Source organism: Sminthopsis crassicaudata, chromosome 3, assembly GCF_048593235.1.
Source record: "Sminthopsis crassicaudata isolate SCR6 chromosome 3, ASM4859323v1, whole genome shotgun sequence".
NCBI classification, from domain to species: Eukaryota; Metazoa; Chordata; class Mammalia; order Dasyuromorphia; family Dasyuridae; genus Sminthopsis; species Sminthopsis crassicaudata.
The window spans coordinates 598,623,241-598,647,486 of NC_133619.1; the positions used below are offsets into that span (position 1 = coordinate 598,623,241).

The 24,246-nt window shown below is 37.8% G+C and overlaps 1 protein-coding gene across 7 annotated transcripts in view; it reads right to left on the reverse strand.

The window, feature by feature from the left end:
• LOC141563843 (zinc finger and SCAN domain-containing protein 20-like) overlaps positions 1 to 24,246 on the reverse strand; it is a 27,377-nt gene continuing 3,131 nt past the window's right edge. For 2 of the 7 annotated variants that reach the window (XM_074305492.1, XM_074305493.1), the window contains exons 2-8: positions 22,099 to 22,605; positions 18,408 to 18,603; positions 16,407 to 16,483; positions 15,794 to 15,905; positions 7,277 to 7,972; positions 5,311 to 5,802; positions 1 to 1,647 (exon numbers count right to left, since the gene is read on the reverse strand). In XM_074305492.1, the coding sequence (XP_074161593.1) occupies positions 386 to 1,647; positions 5,311 to 5,802; positions 7,277 to 7,972; positions 15,794 to 15,905; positions 16,407 to 16,483; positions 18,408 to 18,603; positions 22,099 to 22,500 (3,237 nt within the window). In that variant the 5' untranslated portion in view covers positions 22,501 to 22,605 and the 3' untranslated portion in view covers positions 1 to 385. Of the gene's footprint in view, positions 1,648 to 5,310; positions 5,806 to 7,276; positions 7,973 to 15,793; positions 15,906 to 16,406; positions 16,484 to 18,407; positions 18,604 to 22,098; positions 22,606 to 24,246 lie in introns of all 7 variants that reach the window. The other 5 variants (XM_074305489.1, XM_074305490.1, XM_074305494.1 and 2 more) reach the window with 4 other exon arrangements.

Here is a 24,246-nt window from a genome sequence, read left to right on the forward strand (position 1 = left end):
ATGTAGTAATGTTTTTTTTATTGCTTCAATTCCATACATGATTCCTGAAATGGGTGAGAAAGTTCCCATACCAATAATGGCTTGTCTGTATTAGACCAATAATTCATACCTGGACTTGCAAAGTTACTTGCTTAGCTACATTTTTCATTAGCCAAAGTAAGATTGGCCTAAGAAATATGTTTGTGGGTTGGTGTATTTTCCCCCAATACAAAAGCAAATTGTTTTTATGAAATGTGTTTTAATATTCAACTATTCACCTCCAAGTTGCTTGCCTTTATGCCAGTATTGTTTCCCTGGGATGAACTCTAAAGCTTTAAAAAGTACTTTTCTAGCAAATATATCATATGATGCTTGAAAAATAAAATAAAAGCTTGTTTTTTCTCTCCTATATAACTTTCCGCCCAGTGTGTGTTCTCCTGTGGGCACTGAAGTGTGAACTGTTGTTGAAGTCTTTTCCACACTCAGTACATTTGTAGGGTTTCTCTCCAGTATGGATTCTCTGATGTATAATAAGGCTTGAGCTCTGGTTGAAACATTTCCCACACTCGCCACATCTATATGGTTTCTCTCCTGTGTGAATTCTATGGTGAGTAATGAGGTTGGAACGATCACGAAAGTTTTTCCCACACTCCATACACTTATAGGGTTTCTCTCCCGTGTGAACCCTCTGATGAGTGATAAGCTTTGAACGTTCACTGAAGCATTTCCCACAGTCAACACATTTATATGGTTTTTCACCTGTGTGGACTCTTTGATGGTTAGTAAGGGTTGAGCTTTTACTGAAGCTTTTCCCACATTCTGCACATTCATAAGGTTTCTCCCCTGTATGAATTCTTTGGTGACTAGTAAGGGCTGAGCTCTTACTGAAGTTTCTTCCACATTCATGACATTCAAAGGGTTTTTCTCCAGAGTCAGCTCTCTGGGACCCAGGACAAGTTAAGTTCATACTGAAATTGTTTTCTCCTTCAAGCTGCTCAGAGATCTTCTCTCCTATGTGGTTTTTCAAATGTGCCCTCAGAGAAGGACTGTTAGCAAAGCTTACTCCATGTTCACTAAATCTATCAGTATTTCCTCCCATGTGGATTCTCTGATGTTTAATAAGGTTTGAACTCTGGTTGAAGCTTTTCCAACACTCACTACATTTATAAGGTTTTTCTCCTGTGTGGATTCTCTGATGAGTAACTAGGTTTGAATGATCACTAAAACTTTTTCCACATTCAAGACATTTGTAAGGTTTCTCTCCAGTATGGATTCTCTGATGAGTATTGAGATTAGAACGGTCACTGAAGCTTTTCCCACATTCAAGACATTTGTAGGGTTTTTCACCAGTGTGGATTCGTTGATGTGCAATAAAATGAGAGCTCCGACTGAAACTTTTCACACATGTATTGCATTTGTAGGGTTTTTCTGCTAGGTATAGTCCCTGATGATCTATTAGTTTTTCTAAATCCTCTTCAGAACATTTCTCCCACTGTTCCTCTGAGGAGCTTTCATACTGTCTTGATGATTCATATTCATCTTCACTGTCTTTTCCCCAAACAGACTGGTGACCATCTTCTTCAAAATGTTTTGATGATGCTTTACGCAACTCCTCAGAAACTTCCTGCTTTGTATTCTGTTCTTCGTTCTCACACTTCAGGTCCAAACCTGAAAAGGAAAGAATAGAAATGTATTATGATCATGAATAAAGAAATGGGGAACTATAGGGAAATACATGAAGAAGGAACAAAATTAAAATTAAACTAAAAATGTTAGTTTAATTGTAATCTCCCTTCTTTAAAGAGGAAGGCTTTGTGAGTCCCCACTCACTGAGGACTACAGGTGTACAACACTGCCTATATAATGCCAAACTTGGGTTATGTACCTTTTAGTTTTGCTAAATTATTTTTCTCCTCTCTTTTTTTCTTTGTCATAAGAGGTGACTCTATGAGAGTAGGAAAGAGTAAGGGTAAATGGTGATATACAAGTGATATGACATGATAATTATGGAATGTTTAAAAGGATTATACATGTTTAATCTATAAGACTGTGTCTTGGGGAGGAGATAAATAAGGAAGGAAGAAAAAATTTGGAACACACACAAAAATTGTTACAAAAACGAACATTGAAAATTATCTTTATGTATATTTGGAAAAGTAAAATACTATTGAGGGAAAAAAAAAGAAAATGTAAGTGATATAAAAAATAAAAGATCAATAAAAAATTTTCAAATAAACATGTAAAAGCTCATTTTCAAAAACAAATTTTTAAGCACTTCAGGGACAAAGATTATGTCTTCTATTTTTTGTACAGTTTTTGATAAACTGTTCTTCCATGTATTCATATTTCAAAATCAGTCTGACTTCGCTCCTTGGCTGACCTTATCATACGAGGCCAGAGAATGAGGAAGTAACTTTGCTTAGGAGACTAAGAGATACTATCCATAAGGAGATCTAATTGAAGAACTTTCCTCAGCTAAATCTCAGCCTCTTTGCCAATGATTAGTCTATATAGATCAGAAAGAAAATGCCTAGAAAACTTCTTTGAGGAAGCATGGGGCCCTCTGTAAAGGTCTTAGCACAACTTCCTTTCTAGGATCCAACCAATCCTTTTGAAACAAAACTCTTAAATGCCCTCTTAATCCTATGAAGGCTCGTGTTCTCTGACTGCCTGGTGGCTGACTTGGTGAAAGAAAACTACCTAACTCCCACAAAAGGGGCTGATTCTTTTATAAGGATAAAAGAGGGCACTGAGTGACCACTTCAGTCCATTACCACTAAGTAGATATGTATTATATGCCTGCTACTGTACTAGGCCCTGGGAATGGAAAATGAGACAAATTACCATCACTGCCCTTAAGGAGATTACATGATTTTAAGCCTAGGCTGTGATTTCACTGGAGTAGGGCACTCCCACTAAGGAAACTCCCTCTACCAATGCAGGCTGGTATTTGATCATAACTTACCAATATCAGAGAGCTGCCTAGGGCACCAACTACCCCAGGTATCCCAACCAACAGATATCATAGACAAGATTTGAATCCTAATATTTCCAAGTTAGTCACTTGGCTTTCTATCCATGACATCCCAAAAGCTTACAATTTACCAAGGGGGATAAATATGTACAAAAGTAAGTATGATATAAGGGATGATAAAATAAGTATAAAATTAAGTATGAAACAAGTACACGATTCAAGGAAGAGGAATGCCTAAAATAATAGGAAACATATGGGGAGAGGATGTATTACTTTCAGCTAAGAGGATAAGGCAAGATGTCATGGATAAAGGAGCACCTCAGCTAAGATTTTATTTGGAGGAAGTGAAGAAGAGCATTTCAGGCATGGAAGATGGCCTGTACAGCTTTGAGGAAAAAGATGTAAAGAGAATAAAATCTAGGAACAATTAGCAGTTTAGTTTGGCTTACATGTAGAATGTGTAAAGAGAATTCATTTACAATAAAGCTAGAAAGGTAGGCTAGTGCTATTACTAAGGTTTCAAATGTCAGGCCCTCATTTTAACCATCATAATGAGAATTCATAAAAGCATTTTTGAGCAAATGAATGATCACATGTTCACTCAGACTAGAAGATTATTCTAGTAGCCATTTGAAAAATGTCTTAGAAGAGGCAGAAATTAGAAGTAGGGAGATTCACAACAAAATCACCACAACAATCCTGGGAGAAATAAGATGGTGGTAATAAAAGCACCAAGAGAAAATAGATTTGTGAAATACTATGAAAAAAGGATTTAACCACTGACTGGTTGTGGGAGATGAAGAGGATTAGTGATTCAAAGAGAATGCTGGTGTTTCTTGAAGAATGGTGGAGCAACAAAAACATAATTGAAATCTGGAAGAAGGGGAGCATTTGAGTAGAAGACATGATTCAGGCAGCTGAAAATATAGGAATGAAGCTCAGGAAAACTATAAGAACTGGACTTGTGGACTTGGGAATCATCAGCAGAGATGATTTCCCCATTAAAGTCATGAGAGTGAATGAGATCCCCAAGAGATTATGGAGAGAGTAAAGAAATAATAAAGATGAGTCAGAAGAGACAATGAAGATGCAACCCTAAAGGGAAAAGTGCTAGGAAAAAAACAAACAGCTGGCAATTAAAGGTTATTGATGACTTTGAAAAGAATATTTTCATTAGAAATAGAAACTAGGTTGTGGAATTTTAAGAAGTACAGACAAAAGTGTTAAGACTTCTACATATTTAGCAGTAAAAAACAGGACAACTTTAGGGAGTATTTGACTGAATGGGAAGTTTTTTTAGGGTGGGAGAGATCTGAAGTTCATTTTAAGCACAGGAGAAAAATTCAAAATATAGGGATAGTGAATGGATGGAGGGGTAGAAGATGAGAAAGGATGGAATTGAGTATGAGTGATATAGATAAGTGAAGGAAAAGAGTATAAGATGAATAACTATAGAGGTTCTAAGGTGTAAAGGAGAACAGGTTGCCTATGGCAGATGGCCTTAAAATTACTCTGTAAAGTAGAAGACAGTGTCAGTGGCTAAGACAAAGGGAAGTAGGGTAGAGTTGGGGCCTAAAATGAAGGCTTTGTCCTTGGGAGTGTGGTGGAAAGTTCATTTAAAAATGAATAAAAGGTGTGCCACACAGTGAGCCAGCTGAGGTTAGATGGCAGAAATTTATAATCATCTCTTGCACAGCTTCAAGACTTCCTTTGAGAATGCTTAGCATCTTGGGAAAAGGAAAGAAGACAGATGGTGAAGGTGAAACTACAATGAGAGGCATCAGAGCAGGAACAGAGGAAGCACAATGGAATATATAACTTAAGGGGAGAAAAGACTACACTGCTAAGAGGACTGATTGTATGGAAAGATGACTAGAACTATACAGGAAGGAGGGAAGTAAATCAGAACAGGAATAATGGACTGAGAAAACAGGAAAAGTCTGAGGGCCTAGAGAATACAGGATCATGGATTTAGAGAGAGAAGGGACCAAAGAGGACATTAAGTCCAACTCCCTCATTTTACAGATGAGAAAACAAACACACAGAAACTTGAAGTGACTCAGTCTGGATTCCATGACTAGAAAGTATCTGAAATGGAATCTGACTATGACTCTTCTTATGTCCAAATCTGGGATGCTCTCCTCTACAGTTTGCTGCCTCTCAACATTTACAGTGAAGAGCTTCTTCTAATGCAGAAAGTACACTTATTTAATATTTGGGGAGATGGAGGCAGTGACATGAGCTCAAGGTCACAGTGATTAGCATAGCTGGAATGAGGCAAACTTTAGATTCTCAAGCTAATGCTATTTCCATTAGGCCAAGTCACATGTCTGCCCAATGGATGGGGAAAAGCTTACCAATGCAGCTTTCAAATGGAGCTGCAGTATCAAGGGTCTTAAAATGCTGGGTTGACACATCACTGCCCTCATCCTCTTTGGCTGCTTCCTCCTCCTCCTCCTCTTCCTCCTCCTCCTCTTCCTCTTCTTCCTCCTCCTCCTCCTGTCTCCAGGTCCTTTGGTCCTGTTCTTCAGCATCTCTCCTTCCTGGCCTATCTGAGAGGTGGGCACTTCTGAGAACTGCTCGTGCACGCATAAGCGTATCCAGTTCTTCATAAAATGGGCAAACCCCTGGGGGTTGGCTGCTTTTAGCTTTCCGGTAACTTCGTAGGAGATTTTTGAACCTGTAGCGACACTGTTCTAGTGTCCGGAGGAAACCCCGTTGGCGCAGACGCTCAGCAATGGCACGATATACTTGGCTATTCTGGTGACAGGTCTGAAGTTTTTTGGAGAATGGAGATTCACCAAGAATGGCAAGGAAAATCTTGGTTTCTTCATAGCTCCAGTGCACACCTGCTACCAGAAGAGAAGGTTTTAGAGCTCTCAAACTAACAAAGGGTTATTCTGGTTGGTGCCTGGTGGCCTAGGGATAAAGGCCAGTTGAGCATATGAGAAATTTTGAGGAAAATAAGACAATGAGGGAAAGACAAAAGAATCAGCACTTTAGAGTAGGGGTGGGACCTGAGAAATTAACTAATTAATACATTCTACTCTATAGAAAGTTTTTCACTAGGAGTGAGATGATTACTTATCAAGAAAGTTTCAAAAGGAATTCATGCTTCAGAAGGGGTGCTTCAAACTAGCTCCCCTTCAAGGTCCCTGCCAGTTCTAAGATTCCATAATTTTAGTTCAAGTTCCTCATTTTAAAGATGAGAAAACTGAAGCTCAGAAGGATGCTATCACCACCCCAAGTCCAACAGCCAGAAATATAGTCAAGCCCAGGATCCAAGCCCAAGGATTCTTCCACTAAAGGAGCATCAATGGCAATGCGGTCAAAATTGTTGCCCCCTCAGACCTGCTTCCCCCAAATAAAGGAGCCCATTTAAGATCAAAATTTGGGACCCCAGAAAAGCATGCAAAAGATATATATGCTGTAAATTTCCCTAGCATTATGTATACTCTAAGTAGCAATTGCTTCATTCTTTGTATTTCTATTCCTAGCACAGTACCTGACAAATACATGTACATATATATATATATATATATATATATATATATATATATATATATATATATATAATCCAGACACAGTGTCATATATAATGTGTGTGTATTTATGTATATCTATATACATGCATGTATGTATTTTACATGCATTATATACATACACATACATACATGTGCATTTAATAAATGTTCGCTGAACTGAATGGTACCTCATCCCATTGCTCCAGCATACTATCTATGTTGGGAGAATTTAGCTTACTGATCCAAAAAGCCTCTTCAGTACTTTTATTCATGGCACTCCAGGGTCATCAGGTTGAAGAATACTAGTCTACTCTGTATATGTTTATTGTTGTTTAAATCCATGTTGGTTTTTTTATTCTAAACTTCTAGAGGATTTTAACTACAGTTAGGCAATGCTGGACTGGTGACAACTTCTCAAAGCCTCAGTTCCCACAAGTATAAAATGAAGTGGGCAATCCTAAATCCAATTCAAAAAACATTTATGAAACATTTATATTATTATATAATGAGTGTAGAAAACCATACAAGGTGGTGGGAAATAAAACATTTAGATAAAACATGGTCTTTAACCTCAGTGTGCAATCTGAAAGATAATCTTTAGAGTCCCTTTGAGCTCTAAAGATCTCCAATTTTAATACCTCGGATTTTACTGACTCATCATTCCTCTTGCTTTCCCACCCCACACCCTTTATTCTGAATGTATATGAGTTAATTTGGGAGGGACCACTAGGGGGAGACAAGACAGCAGATGAAGAAGTTGAGGGTAGGGGTAGGTACCAGGATCCTAACAGAGTCTTACCAACACGACTTTGGAAAAAGACTGAGCCACTAGGCATCTTGGGTCGCTGGACTGGTTCTCCAATGACCATCTCATTCCTTTTACAGTCTTCAGCTGTGGTAGCCTCAGTAGCTGTCTCGTGTGCCCAGTTCCCTTCTTCCTGCTCTTCTGTCTCAGCATCACTATCCCCTAATCTGGGGAGGCCTGAAGCCTTCTCTGAGATGCCTGTGGCTCTGACAGCAGTCCGAGCCTTCACCAGAGTGTCCAATTCCTCATAGAAAGGGCAAGTGCCAGGGGGATGGCTGCTCTTGGCTTTCCTATAATTTCTTAAAAGGTTTTTGATCCTATACCGGCATTGCTCTAAGGTTCGCAGGAAACCCCGCTCTCGCAATCGCTCAGAGATGGCCCGGTATACAGGGCGGTTCTGATGACAGGTCCGAAGTTTTTCAGAAAATGGAGACTCACCAAGGATTGCAAGGAAAGTCTTTGTTTCCTCATAGCCCCAGTGTACTCCAGTAACCCTCATGTCCTCCATATCCCACTGTTCCTGTTCTTCCCAGGATTTTCCTTCCTTCACAGAGGATGTCTGCCCTAGTCTCACTTGTTCTTCACATGTACTATGATCTGCAGGGTTCTCTCTTTTTCCAGAGTGCAGAAGGTTTGGTACACATGGCTCTCTTCCTTGCTCTGGCCAGGAGATGCTGCTAGATTTCAAAACTGGAAATCCGGTTCACAGGGAGGCAAAAAGGAGAAATGATGGTTTGTGTAGGTTCCTAAACTTTCCCAAAATTTAGTCCCTTTCCCTGATAGAGGCAGCTAGAATATGACCCCATTGGAATAATGATGATGTTGATGTTGATGAAAATAAGTGACATGTGTCAAGTGCTTTAAGGTTTATATAAGTTTTCATTTAAACCTCACAAAAACCCTGTTGGACAGTTCCTGTTTCATAGTATCTCTTGTGAGGAAGAGAAAACTGAGGCTGAGAAGTTAAGTGACCTTCCCAAGGTCACAGAGCTAGAATGTATCAGAGAAAGGATTCAAACTCAGGTCATGTCTCCATGCTAGCCACACTGCCAAGGCAAGCAAGGTCACATTTGGCCTCAGGGGAATGAGGAAAAGAAAAGTTCCTTAGAACAATTGTAGCAAAATCTCCATGTGAAGCAGGAGACAGAATCCTGGGCCAGAAGCTGGAAGACAAGGAGGGGCAACCAGGACCAGTACAGAGCCCTGGATCTCAAGTCAGGAGAATTTGGGTCTGAATCCTGCCTGCCTGTACTCCTTGGCTTGATCCTGACCAAGGCAACCTCTCTGAGCTTCACAGTTTCCTGTGGAGCTTAAGGTTTTTGACATTTCCTCCAGCTCTAAATATGGAATCCTCAGGGCCCAGACCTGGTTCTGCCACTAATTAGTTGCATGATCTTGGGAAGGTCAGAAGCCTCTCTGAGCCTAAATATCCTCAACTCTGAAGTCCCTTCCAACTCTAAAATTGTATGATTCTTTCAATTCTGATTTTAAACTTAGTAACTGCTTAGCCGGAACTTTTCTTTTTCTGAGCATTTCACTTTTTTAAAAAGACTGTAGACATACTATAGACAATGAAGTAATATAAATTATATCTATCTATCTAAGGATAGATATAATTCAAATTCTATATTAATAGGTGACCTCAACTTTCCTAAAATTAGGTGAATTTAATCAAAAAAAGAAGTTAAGAAAAAAGAAGTTAAGAATATGAATAGAATTTAGAAAAGCTAAATATGATAGAACTTTGGAGAAAACTAAATGGAAATAGAAAGGTATATACCATTTTCTCAGCTATTTAAGACATCAACACAATAACTGATCATTTGTGAGAGCATAAAAAATTCACAATCAACTGCAGAAAAGCAGAAATGTTAAGTGCACTCTTTTTAAACCAAACAAGACAAAGTTTTATTGGAAAGCTGGTAAAAATGAGGTATCTTCCACCTCCTAGTTGCCCTGATTTGCTCCAAGTCTCAGTTCAAATCCCACTTTCTACACGAAGCCTTTCCCAGCACCTCCTAATTCTAGTGCCTTCCCTCTATTGATTATTTCCTATTTATCTTGTTTATAGCTTGTTTTTGCATAATTATTCTCAGACCTTCTCCTCTAACTGACTATGAGCTGCCTGAGAGCAGGGATTGTCTTCTGCCTTTCTTTATTTCACCATACTTAGCCTGTGTCTGGCACAACTAACCCCATGGTTGTCACCCACCCCAGATAGTAATGACTCATGTCTGAAAGAATCACTCTGAAGTCTTCCAAGATATTTAGTTAGAAAAGAAAGGTTCTATTACAAGTACCTTCTTCAACTTTCCTAGGAAAAAAGTAGATACATATTTCTGAAATATTTTCAGCAAGAGTTGAAAAGACAGAGTCATGGAAGATAAATAAAATTCCATTTAGCTGAAACTTCTACTTCTTGAATACATGGCTAATCAAAGTTTGATGATATTTCATTTCTGAATTTACAAGGAACAGATATTTTAGGGACCCATAATAACAGACTTGTTAACTTTAAGAAGCATGCTGTCAGGGGAGATCCAGGAGTCTAAATGATGCTACATTTAGGATCACAGAAGTTAGAACAAGAATTTTAGAGAAATTGACTAGAAGATTAAAAGAGATCATTCTCTCTCAATAGAATAGAAGCTTATTGAGGGCAGGAACTGCTTTGTTTTTGAGTTTATATCCCCAGCATCTAAAACAATATCTGGCACACAATGGGCCTTAACAAAAGCTTCTTGGTTGCTTCTGATTAAAAGAGGCAGCCAAATTAAAAAAAAAAAAAAATATATATATATATATATACATATATATATATATATATATATATATATATATATATATATATATAAAATAAGCTAGTCTTCAGAGGAAGGTGGGAGATGGAAGGAAGTCAATGGCAAAAAGAAAATTCTTGTAAAGACCAAAAATTCTCATAATAGTATTTTTGGAGCAAGATAACAAAGTAAAAATAAGAGAAAGTACCCATTAACTGAGAAATGGTTAAACAAGATAGGGTAGACAAATGGAAGGATTTTTATTTTGTCACAAGGAATAAATATGATGTGGAAAGATTTGTATGAATTAGCACAAAATAAAGAAAGTAGAACTTGAAGAAAAATATACATGATACTATAAATGATGGCAACACAATTCAGAATTATGATGACCAATATCAATTGCAGATAACTGATATGTGAATGAATACACTTCCTTTGTCTTGGCACAGAAGTAGTAAGGTTACTCTGGGTATGTTTCACACACTCTGGAAATCAACAAAAATGCATTAATAAAAACATTTTTTAAAAAGAAATGGAGTTAAGCAAAGAAAAGATCTGCTTAATAAAAGGGAACAATTTTGGGGTGAGGAGGAGCAGAAATATAGTTCTGTAAGCTCCAGATCCCAGAAGGAATTCTTTATCATATGCACATCAAGAGTAAAAGTGTTCCTTTATGCTTCTTGCCAGGATAAACCCTGCTCCAGCAATCCCAAGAGAAGGTATTTGATTAAAAGGATCTACATTTGCAGGTCAAGATTAGCTTGTCTTGTCTAAGACTCACAGAGAAGGCTCTCAGACTTCCTTCATTCATAGTGCCCTGGATGTCTTAGGGATTTTTTCACAAGCTCCCGAAAACCAAAAAAAAATACCTTATAGTTTTATCTATTAATAAGTCATTAAGTTGAAAAATTGTAAATATCCCATTTCATTACTATGAACTGTAGAGTTTGGGAACCCTACAACAAGAGGATTGACTACTAAGTGATGGGGGTGAGGGGTAGTTTGGCCATAGTGACCAATAAAATGGACAAAAATTTAAATAAGGGTTTTGCATCCTGTGTCTCTTTTGCAGAAATGGTGGTAGAAAAGGAGTCCTTAAAATCTCCCAGTTCTCAGACCACTCACAAACAATTTATGGTGCCCTTAATCTATAATCACTAATAGTTAACAACCTAACACACCACTGAAGGAACTGAACTACAGCCACATTGATGTTCTCATAACAAGACATACTGGAAAAAACACAGACACGTGCACATAACAAAAAAAGATAGCTATCAGGTTCTCCTTGGAGAAATGGGCAAAAATTTACGAATTTGGTTTCATTACATACCCAGAAGTAATAAGAAAAATCTACTCCAAGTGTCCTCTGCCTCCCAGTCAGCAGAAACCTCTCTCCTTGGGCACAATGGAGCACATTTTTCTACACATATCAGGCAGTGAGGGAGTACAGTGGATAAAGCCATAAGCCTGCAATCAGGAAGATTCATTTTTCTAATTTCAATTCTGGTGTCAGACACTTACTAGATTTGTGACCATGGGCAAGGCACTTAATTCCATTTACCTCAGTTTCCTCATGTGAAAAATCAGCTGGAGAAGAAAATGGCAAATCATGATTCTCCAGCATTTTTGCCACACACACACACACACACACACACACACACACACACACACACACACACACACACACAACAAATGGGGCCATGAAGGATTGGACATGATTGAAACAACTGAAAAGCAATACACATATGCTTAGTTTTATATTCTAGTTATGAATAAATGTGTCATATCCCTCTTGAGGCAGCTGATGACAAATTGGAGAGAATGCTGAGCCTGGGGTCAAGAAGATCTAAATTCAAACATTATCTCAACCACTTAAAAACTGTGGAACCCCGGGTACATCACTTATTTTCTATTTGCTTCTGTTTCCTCATCTGTGAAATGGGGATAATAATAGTACCCACTTCTCACTGGGTTATTATGAACCTCAAATGAGATAATTAATTACTTAATATATTCTGTATATCACAAAGTGAACAAATTATGTATATTAAAAAATGGAATGTAACAAAACCTTAAAAAAGTTTTACTTATTTTTGTTTAAAAAACACTCAATTTTTAAAATGAAAATGTGTATAGCTCATTTTCAGATTTTTTTAGTTTGTTTGTGTTTTCACTCTCCTAACTTTTTTTGAAGAGAGCCAGTATGGCATAAAGAATAATGAGAAGTCCCAGAATCAAGAAGATCTGTGTTCAAGTTTCCCCTCTGAATTATCTGGTTGTATAATCTTGAGCACATCTCTCCAGGTATTTTTCTAAGAACAGAAGTTGTACAGAAGGAGCTGACCTGCTTTGCTGCTTTGGGACAGATCAAATAAGATGATAATTGAATGCTTAGCACAGTACCTGCCACATAAAAAAGGGCTTAATGCCTTGTTGTTGTCCCTTATTTCCTAATGGAGGGAGTTTCCTCATCAGAGGAATTCCCTACAATGATGAAACCATAGGCCTGAACAGCAACAATCTTTTGAGCCCCCTCTTCTCTAAAAAAAAAAAAAAAAAAAAAAAAAAAAAAAAAAAAAGGGTTGTTCCTGGGCCAGTTTTCATGAGCCAAAGCCCAGGTAGACTGAGAGAATCCAGCCTGGCAGTGGTGGGGACCTCATCTGGGCAGGCAGGCAACATAAAATAAGCAGCAATCCCAGGTGACACTATGTAGCCCAGAGGCTTATTTAGTGCTTAGTCAAGGATGTAGTCAACACTGAAGAACAGAAGCTGCCAGAAAGGGCCAGACTTATATAGGATGAAGAAAAAAGCTAAGTATGGTCTGGTCAGGAAACTTCTAACAGGAAAATATTATTAAGCCTGACAATTCCTTCTGCATGAGAATTTTACAAAGTCTTGATCTCTTCAATCAATGTGGCCCATAGTTAATGAAGTAACTGAACTTAGGCAGCTCTGTAGGGATTTTTTCATTAAGTTTTTTGGATGAACTACAGTTTGGCTCTCCAGAGCACTCCAGGCATCTCCCTGGTGCATCTCCTAATTACAACTTGGCTTCCAGTCAATTCATTCCTCTTACAGAAAAGCATAGAGAAAATCCTTGGAAACCCCAACACCTAATACAAAAACTTTTAGTAAAATTAAACTGTAAATTAGTCAGAAAGCTGAATCTCTCTATTAAGTAACACAAATCATACATTAGAAAATGATGATGATGATGATGAAGATGATAATATGTATGCAGAACTTTAACATCTGTAATATATACATATGTTAGCTTATTTTATATATTCCCAACAACCCTGATATAGCTACTATTATTATCCCCATTTTACAAATGAAGAAATTAAGGCAAAGATAAAGTGATTTATCCAAGGTCACAGAACTAATATTAAAGGCTGGATTTGAATTGAGTCTTCCTAACTCTAGGCCCAGCATTCTATTCACTATTCTACTAAGCTGCTTAGGAAAAGAAATAGGGAAGGTCAGGCAAGAGGAGGAAGGCAGAGGACCCAGGCAGCCTCCTGTCATTAATGAGACCACCAAAAATAAGCATGAAGCACTGGGAAGCAAAATTTATATTAGGATGCGGAAGGCTTAGAACTAACTAGAAAAAAACCTTAAAGATCACTTAGCAGCCCTTCCAGATACCTCTTTATTCAAACATTAACTATAAGTAACATGTCTCAAGGCAAAATGGAAATTATTTTTAGATTATTCTTGCCTCTAGTCCAGGGGCTCTTAATCATTTTTTGTGTCCTGAATCCTTTCAGCAGTCTGGTGAAACCTGTGGACTAATCCTTCTCAGAAAGTTTTTAAATGCATTAAGTACATGGGATTTTAAGAGAAAACAAATTATATTAGAATGTAGTAAAAAAAAAAAATTAAAGAAGTTCATAGTCAGTTGATAAATATTTAAAGTATATTTTATATACCTTACTATCTTGCTGGCACTGTGCTAAAGCTGTCCCAAGTTAAGAACCCCTATCTTGACCCCTCAAATAGAATAATGCACTGGATTAGTGAAGATATAGATAAAATAAGACAAGATGAGATGAGATAATCCAAGGTCCTCCTTGCTCTCAAGAAATCTAAAGACATTTTTAAGATTTCTTTTAAGATTTTACACTGAGGAATCTGAATAACACATGGACCCCCAGTTAAACAGAGAAGAAAGAAAGAGAAGTAAACTTGGTAGAAAAGAGAATAAGCTGGTGGAAGGTGCTGGCACAACAAGCAGATGGAGAGTCATGTCTGGAGCTCAGAAAGGCCCAAACCAGAGAAACTGAAAAAGAAAGAGAGGACATCTAGGGGAAGGTTTGAAAAAGTACAAAGAAAGAAAGTAGGGAGGATTCTCAAGTGGGGGTTGGTTTAAATAGTTTCTTGTGACAGACTCTTAGAGAATAGTCATCTTACCAAGGGGCTAGGAAAAAGAAAAAAGCTAGAAACCTCAATTCAATAGACTGACACCATGAAAACAAAGAAAGGTATTAACTTATTGGTTAAGACCTCAATTGAGCAAGTCTGCTCCTGGAATCATAAAGACTTAGAAAGCATACTAATCTGAAAATTATATGAAATATTATTAAAGAATGACTTGGAAGCACTTGGAAAGAGAAGAGGTGATACCAAGAGTTCATCAAGATCAAATCATGCCAGACTAATAAATTCATTTCCTTTTTCTGGCAGGATTGCATGACTGGTCATATTTCTGGATTCTTTTTTTCTGTATCATTGATCTTTATTTAATCCAAACTAAATAGCTTGGATAACTCATAATATATTAACTTGATAACTTAAGCAGATGCCTGGTTTTCCACCAGGAAAGTGACAATGTCTCTCAAGAGTTCCTTGTAATCATTCCCCAATTGATAAGGTCAAAGGATGTGAATGGACAATTTTTAGATAAAGAAATTAAAGTCATCTATAGTCATATGAAAAAATGCTTTAAATCACTATGGATTAGAGAAATGCACATTAAAACAACAATGAAGCACAACCTCATACCTCTCAGATTGGATAAAATGACAGGAAAAGATAAGGATAAATGTTGGAGGGGATATGGAAAAATTGGGACACTAATACATTATTGGTGGAGTTGTGAAATTATTCAACCATTCTGGAGAGCAATTTGAAACTATACCTAAAGGGCTATCAAAATGTGATACCCTTTGATCCAGCCATGTCACTACTGGATCTGTATCCCAAAGAAACCATAAAACAGGAAAAAGAACCCATACATGCAAAAAAAAAAAAAATTGTAGCAGATCTTTGTGTAATGGCAAAGAATTGAAAATGGATAGATGCCCACCAGTTAGGGAATGACTGAATAAGTTATGGTATATAAAAGTAATGGAATATTATTGTTCTATATAGAATGATGAACAAACTGATTTTAGAAAGGCCTGGAAAATTTTCTATGAAGTGCTGCTGAGCAAAACAAGCAGAACCAGAAATACATTGTATACAGCAACAGCAAGAATGTGTGATGACCAACTATGACAGATTTGTTTCTTCTCAGTGATTCACTGATCTAAGACAATCCCAAAAATGGGCAGTTTGCAATAATGTTAGCTATGAACCTCTCCTTTGGAAGGAATATAGTGGGGTCACAATCCTCATCAACACAGGCCCTGGACTCCATACAATGGCCACCCAAAGAACTATCAGAGAACAAAATACACTAGAATTAGATGACATCTCAATTACAAAAGAACTCAGTCCTTACCCAGTGAAAGCTCCTTTCCATAACTCTCCCTTGTGGTATTCTTGCAGACAGCCTTCTGAGAAGGGTTCCCTTTGCTTGTAGAGAAGTACAACGATGCATCCTCATCTGTTACCTGGAACAACCCAACAGCCCCCAGTCAGGAGCTATACCCAACTGCCAACTGGCATAACAGAGAGAGCTAAGGTCCACAGATCAAGAAAAATCACTGAAAGAATTTAAGGTTTCCCAAGAATGGGATTTGTGCCAAAACAGGCAATGTGAAAGAGAAAGAAGACCAAAGAATGGGGAAAGTGATCTATACCACCCCAATACTTAAACTCTGCTTCAGTCTCATAAATGAATGTAAAGGTCATGAAATTATGATTTATTATAGTAAATGTCTGATTTATATGCCTATATATCCAGAGTCACATAAAAATTTCCTGGGTGAAAAGGAGTCACAATTGGAAAAGCTTAAGAAGTCTCACTCTATAGCATAGGCAAGACTCTCCAGCATGAACCTAAGATAGGTGACTGCCCTACAAAGAAAGAAGAGGTATGGGGGAAAGAAGAGCACTGGAACCCAATATAAAAGTAGATCTGAAAAGAGAAGAAAGAATAAACTGCAACTTACCTGGGACTCAGCTGCCATCTCCCAGTCACCAACACTACCCATCTTAGGCAGAGTAGGAACCCGGGGAGCAAGGACAGCTAAGGAGAAGAATAAAAATACTTAAGGATTTAAGGATCAGTTGCTTTCCCAAGTGCCCACTATCTACACATCTTCAAAACCAATGACAACTTTTCCTAATATCCTAAATATTCCTTTGCTGCCCCTATGTTTGAGGGCCGGCAAACACAACTTTGTGAGAGTATATACCCATCTTGTTGATGACTAACAAAGGAACCTCAGACAAATGAACAGGAACTTCCTGTAGTATACCTTCAGATACAATTTGAGAACTGAAAAAATAGAGATAGAAAGAGAAAGGAAAAATCCTGAATCCAATATCCAATACATATTAATTTGAGACAAATTAAGCAACAGACATGACAGGTATACTCAAGATCCAGAGTACACTGGTATCCAACTGCTTAACTGAGTGTTTATATCTATTAAAACTTCTACAATGTTACCACCCACTATTATGGGATATAAAATGAATGATTTGGATTACATTAATTTAAAAGATTTTGCACAAAGAAAACCATCACAATCAAGATTAGAAGAAAAGCAGAACACTGGGGAAAATAACTTTACAGCAAATTTTTCTGATAAAGGCTTCATTTCTCACAATATATAGACAACTTATAAGAATACAAGCTATTCCCCAATTGATAAATAGTCAAAAGATATGAACAGGCACTTTTCTGAAGAAGAAATCAAACCTATTTATAGTCACTTGAAAAATTAAATGTAAAATAAAAAAACTCTAAGGTACTACTTCACATTTATCAGAATGGTTAATATGAAAGAAAAAAACAATGACAAATATTGGAGGGATGTTAAAAAAAATTAGGGACATTGATACATGATGTTGTGAACTGATCTAATCATTCTGAAGAATAATTTGGAATATTCCAAAGAGACAAAAAAAAAAAAAAAACCCTGCATATTCTTTGAACCAGAAATATTACTTTGAGATCTGTATCCCAAAGAAAATTTTTAAAAAGGAAAAAGGATCTATTCATACAAAAATATTAATTGCAATTCTTTTTGTGGTGGGAAAAAAACAGAAAATTGAGAAAAAGTGCATCAATTGGGGGAATGAACGAAAAAGTTGTGATATGATTATTATGGAATACTATTATGCTATAAGAAATGACAAGATGAATGCTTTCAGAAAAAAACATGGAAAGAATTACATGAACTGATAAAAAATGAAGTAATCAGAACCAGTATGCACATAGTAACAGCAATATTGTAAGGATTATTAACTGTGAATTAGCTATTCTCAGCAATACAGTACTTCAAGACAATTCCAAAGGATGAAAGTTAACAAATGCAATCCACCATCAGAGAAAGAACTGATGGAAATTTAAATACAAGCCATTCTTTCTTTTTTTTTTTTTTTTAACCTTTTTTTTACTTCCTTTACTTTTCTTGGGTGTGTGGGTTTGGGTCTTTTTTCTTTCTTTCTTTCTTTTGATCCTTGCTTTCTTCACGACATGACTAATATGAAAATATGTATTGCACAACTGTATAATTATAATCTATATCAAATTGTTTGCCTTCTCAATGAAAGGGGAGGAAAGAGGGGGAAGAAGAGAATACAAAACTCAAAATTTTTTAAAAAGTTAAAAATTTGTACATATAATTGGAAATTTTTTTTATTTTTAAAATTTTATTTTTTCCAATTACATGCAAAAACAATTTTTGACCTTAATTTTTTCTTTTTACAATTTTGAATTCCAAATTCTCTCCCACCCTTTTTTCTTTCCTCCTTCATTGAGAAGGCAAGCAAGTTGATAAAAGTTATACATGTATAATCATACAAAACATAAAAGTGCATATATGTATATGTGTATATATCTATACATATGCTATATGTATATTTAAAATGTTACCACCCACTTGCTGATATCCACACCCCTTAGGCAGAGTTCTCCTTTTCCACAATGCCACAGTTCTCACCATTTTCTTTAAGAAGCCTTGGTTCCTCCTTGAGCTGGCACTGCTCAGGCAGCCCTGGGCAGGAATTCTGCAGCAGCTTTTTCTGCGTTTGTCCCTTAAATTGGCAGTCCATGGGCGCTATCTCTGAATCCTTCCCTGTTCCCAAAGGCTTAGACTCCTTTGAGGCCACTTCCTTTCCATGTGCATTGGCAGTAATCTGTAGGAAAATCTCCAGTTATCATCATTTAACAAATCTCTGGTTGGGAATATAACCCCAAGCAAGCAATGCTAATATTTATGATTCAAGCCAAAATCAGTTTATATGGAACATGGTTAAATGTTCTAAGTCTGAAGTTTAAAAACAAAACAAAACTTAGCAGGATTTGTATATTAATATATGTTATAGTCATTTAAAGCTGAAAGAGGCTTAGAGCCCATAGAGCCCAGCACTCTCTTTTTATACTTGCAGTAACACCAGTCTAAAAAAGTTAAGGAGCATACTTCAGGTCACTCTGAGTCTAAGGGGATTATTCCACAACAATTGATATGCTAATAATAAGTAGCAAAGAATTTGAACCCAGGTTCTAGGATTTAACTCTTGAGATTCCATGAAATTCAATGGTCTCCTCACTCCACTGAATTACTGTCTATCCAAATTCACTTATTGCAACCTGCTGCAGCCTTTGTTCAGAACATTTCTGGAATCATCTTTGGGGGTTATCTTTAGGACACCAAAAATTCAGCTCCTTGGTTTTACCGTCCCAAACAGCTTTTCATACTACATATTTTCCTCAGAACACTCTGAGGGGCAGGAAGTAGAAACATCATTTCTGTTTTACAGATATAGATGCTGGCCTTCTCCAAGTTACCAGAATTAAAGCCAGCCAATAAATAAATAGATCTTCTCACTCAGCTTCTGTGTTCTCTTTATTATCTCACACTGCCTTTGAGCCCAAGCCACATCATTTACAGATTTACAGACTATTTACAGACTAAACTAGCTCTAAATCGGAGGTAATACCAAATATCCAATTTACCTTCAAAGGACAAAGAGTGGCCAAGACAGAGGACACTAGGAGGGTTGTCTACTCAAGTGAAAACCTTGCTACATTTAGCCTCAGAGGACCTGGGCTCAGGTTTCTATGCCTCAAAGACATATATCAAAGATATATCAAGTCCTGAGTATCCTGAGTCCTATGATCAATCACTACACTTCTCTAAGCCTCAGTTTCTTTTTCTGTAAAATGAGTTGCTTGGGCTGGATGGCCCCTAAGGATCTTCTAACTTTAAATCTATGTCCTTATCCTTAAAAGAATGTGTTATGGGTCATTTCAATGTTCTGAGCTGCAGCCTCACTAAAATATCTGCAGCCTTCCAAGAAGTCTGCTTTGAAGAAACAGATACTCTTCTTGATGTTCAACTTAAGAGTTAAATAATATTTTCATTGCCTGGCTCAACAAAAGAGCACTTCTACTCCTATCCTCCAACCCCCCAGTATTACTATTCTCAAGTGGAAGCCCCCGCTCAAGAGACTTGACATGGTGCAAAAGAAAATGTCCTAATAGGGAGAAAGAACACTCCTACAGTGGAATGGGCTGGCTCAAAAGTTCTCAAGGAGGCTCTGGATGACCACTTATCTGATTTTTATAGAAGTGATTCCTATTCAGGTGGAGGTTAACCAAATATATGTCTCAAAAAGAGAAGCTTCTTCCATCTCAGAGATTCTGTGTCTGTGTTAATACAAGAGGAAATAAGTGTGAATTGGGTCCAAGAGATTCCAAGACCAGATTATTCCAAGGAAGCATAGGCAAGAAAACATGGAAATCCTCAGCTTTACAACTGGGTAAGAGGAAAGGCCAAAGGCATTCTGGTGATTAGAAAAATAGTATAATGGAGAGAGTGCTAAGCTTAAGAATCAAGAATATGTGAGTTCAAATTCTACATCAGATTCTAGTTGTGTGACTCTGGGACACTTAATTTCTGTCTCAGTTTTCTCATCTGTAAAAATGGGGATAATAATAATGCCTAAATCACAAGGTTGTAGTGAGAATAAAATGAGAAAATACACAAAATACTTTGCAAACCTTAAAGACCTAAATAAATGCTGGCTATCATAGCATAAACATCTATTAGAAATGAACAAAGGCTGATGATCATTAAGTATAGCCATTCAGAAAATAAAGATTTAGCATGATCACCATATGTGTTTGTGTCACAGGATTATGAAGAATGTTGCTAATGCTATTATGGATTACATGATTATAAAAGTTTAAAAATGAGAGGAGGTTGCTCATGAGCTTCTATCAAGATTCACTTTCTTCTGATACATAGGTGTACTACAATAACAAAGTATTTCTTTGTACACTGAGAGCTACAGACATTCCTATGATACATGGATCTGTTGTAACTATATCAAAGGAGAAACAAATTATCAGCTAGGAGGGAAGGAGAAAAAATCATTAGAATCAGAACTTCAATTCTTAGCTAAGGGCCATATACCCCCCAGATCTGAAAGGAGCAGTATGTCCTTCAATGGAAAAGTTCTTTCAGAGAATTTAAAAAGCGAAAGAATTGTTAACATCCAGGCAACAACTATGAAAAAGTAAAGCCCTTAGTGAACTCTGTGCTTGGGGACAGGACAGGCTTTTCAGCACTGCTTATTGGTAGGAAAGGGAAATTCCTCCTGTAGAGAGGAAGTAAATGGGTGATAGAGAAAGCAAGTACTTATACAACTCAGTTAAGGACTTAACCCTATATGTCAAGAATCAGAAATTGCTACTTCTTTTTCTTCCACAGCTCTTCCACAGAACATGATCTGGTTCTCTGTGCTTTAGAGCCCAATATTGCAATTCACTATATTTTCTAACTTGTGTAAATCATATGATCAGGAATAAAAGAAATACTTTATCTTTTAAACTCCCTAAAATAGGCTGCAAAATTCCATCAGACTTGTGACCAGACCATTTATAATGCTGGCATCCCCTAAATCAAATGCATTCCAGGAGACATAGCCATAAAATTATTTCTGCAATTAGAATTCTATTTTTCTCCATTGATTTTCATTGCAGAAATGGAGTTTCCTGGGAAATTTGTGTCCAGTGGTCTTAATTTTCTCACTGAAGTTTCTCTAATAAAAGGGAATTGTGAAAAATTATGACTCAAGTTGAAAATTTTGGTCAGCTGATGTGGACTATGAGCTAAGTAGTCAAGGGCTTTAGAATTGCAATACTTTCTTATTGTGGATATTGAAGTGAAACGAAGAGATATTAGAAACAAAGACTGGAAAGAGGGAGGCCAAAAAAACAAGACAGTAAGAGAATAGAAGAGTAAGGAAACTGGAGAGGTGCACCTGGCAGAGAATGAACAGGTAAGAATAACAGAACCATTGTCCTTTTACCTGAGAAGCAGCAAGGTGGGTTGTTATAGAGGTTAAACACCTGTTCTCATAGAATAACCAGGGTTCAAGTCTCTGACAAATACAGATTGTGTGACTCTGACTAGATCTCTTTATCTTTCTGTGCTCCCAAACAACCCTCTAAAAGTGCAGATTGTCAAATATTTGCCAATCTGCATTGATTGAAGGAGGCTCCTCACCTGATGCTACTTACACCAACGAAAGCAGAGGCCTGGATTCCCTACCTCCCACTAAAAAAAAAAAAAAAAAAAAAGTAACCAAGCCAATTACTGCATTTAACAAAGTCCTTTTCCTTACCTGCTGTCGTGGTCTCCTAGGATTTTCATGCCAATCTTCCACCAAAGCGACAGCCTCCTCACCACTCTCTGGATGATGTTCTCGAACCCAACTTTGGATCTCTCTGGGTAAGATATTCAGGAACTGCTCCAGCACCAGAAGCTCCAAGATCTGCTCTTTCATGCGTACTTCTGGCCTCAACCACCGACAACAAAGTTCCCAGAGCTGGCTAAAAGCTTGGTGGGGTCCAGACACCTCCTGATACTGAAATTGCCGGAAGCGCTGACGGGAGATCTCAAGATTAAGTTCATCTCCCCAAAGAGAAGATTCTTGTTTCCAGGAGGAATCTTCTTCTAATTTCACTATGAGGAGTCCCTCCTGCTCTGTTGCAGACTGAACTGGGGACTCAAGGGTGGTGGCCATAGTAGAGTGTGGTGAGTTCCAACTTAGGTAGATCTCCTACTTTTCAGTCTCCTTGTTTGCCTTATCACCTCCAGGTGGACAAAGAGGGGCTTCTCCCCCTGGTCCCTGGGAACAGAGACATAAAAGATGTGAGCAGAAAGGATCCAGCAGCCTTATTCTGCCTCATCTAACATGGCTTCAAAGAATAAAAGTTTGCTACAAAGTCCACCTTTCTTTCCTCAATGATAGTCAAAAAGTCACTCCCATGCGCCTGCCAGCCAATCTTTGTCTCATTGGGAATGCTTTGTCCGTGAGGCCCCCTCATCCACAAACCAGGAAGCTAGATCATAGCCTGACACCAAACTCAGAAAGGGCAGGGGCAGGCCTCTGTTCAAAAGAGAGCAGAGCTAAGTCAAAGGATTTGTAGGAGTCTGAAAATACAATTTATTCATGAGGAAGTACAGTGTTTTCAACTACGGTACACACAGTAACGAAGCTATCAGCAGGTGAGGCATAAATGTCCAGGGTGAACTCTGCCTTCCAAAGCTACGGAGGGAATTATACTGCAGGATCAAATTAATCCCATGAAAACTGAGCTCAGATTAACATGTCAAAAGTTTTAGCATTCTGACAGTGACATTCTGACATGCCGTTCCCACTGGACCGCACTTAACAGGTACAGTATCATGGCTAAGCAGTGATGTTGCAGCAAAGGCACTGGGCGGTATCGATGTTTGTAGTCTTGGGAAGCAGGGATCATAGATCAGATGGCACATGCATGAAAGTTCTTCACCCAATTCAGTTATTAAGCAGAAATCACAAATCTTTCATTACTAGAAAATAACCATGGCCTTTTCTCCCCCTTTATCAAAAGAATTCTGATAGCAATGAAACAGTCAAATGTCATCAGCCAATGTAATCAACTCAAATCCATGTCAAAAGTTGGTCCAGTTCCACAAATTCCAGATGTTGTGGTTCATAAAAGTCTGGCCTAAAAGCCTCCACTTCCACAACTTCCTCATTGGCCCTAAATCTCCTGAAGAGAATGACAGTACTAATGTACTGTAGGCTGGTTACCCAGGTCTGAGAGTGTCACTTAAATTCCCTACGAGAGTCTCTAGATTGAATTTGCCCTACTCACTCATTCTTTGGATCAGAGATGCCCAAGCCCTAGGACGGACTATCACTTCCTCATCTAACTAATGGTTCATAAAAGACAAGGATGGACTTCTCATACCCAGAGCCCGCCCACACACCTTAAACTTAATATGGCACAGTCAAAACGCCTTTGAATTTCTTTGACAGGCACTCATCCCATCAGCACAAACACGCAGGATAAGGGAGACACAAACCTGAGCACACGCATCCATGTTACATATCACAACTTCTTAAACTTTTTCTACTTGTGACCTTTTTCACTTGAGAAATTTTTTATGTGACCACAGGTATAGAGAAATCTAAACCAGGTACACAAATCCAACATTTCCTGATAACAAACTATAATTTCAGGAAATTATATTACAATTAATTACAAGACACACAGTTTAAGAAGCTTTGCCATATACCATTACCCAGAGTCCCTGCACTTCTTCAAAGAATAAGAGGAAAGAGCAAGCATTTGTTTGGTGCCTGGGTCAGGCACTGTGCGGATACAATTATTATCTTATTTGATTCTTGACATCGGGACCCTAGGGCTGCCTATCGTCTTCCTCTCCCTGGCTTCTCTGCCCGTGAGCCTCGCCCTGTCTAAAACCTCTTTATATCCGG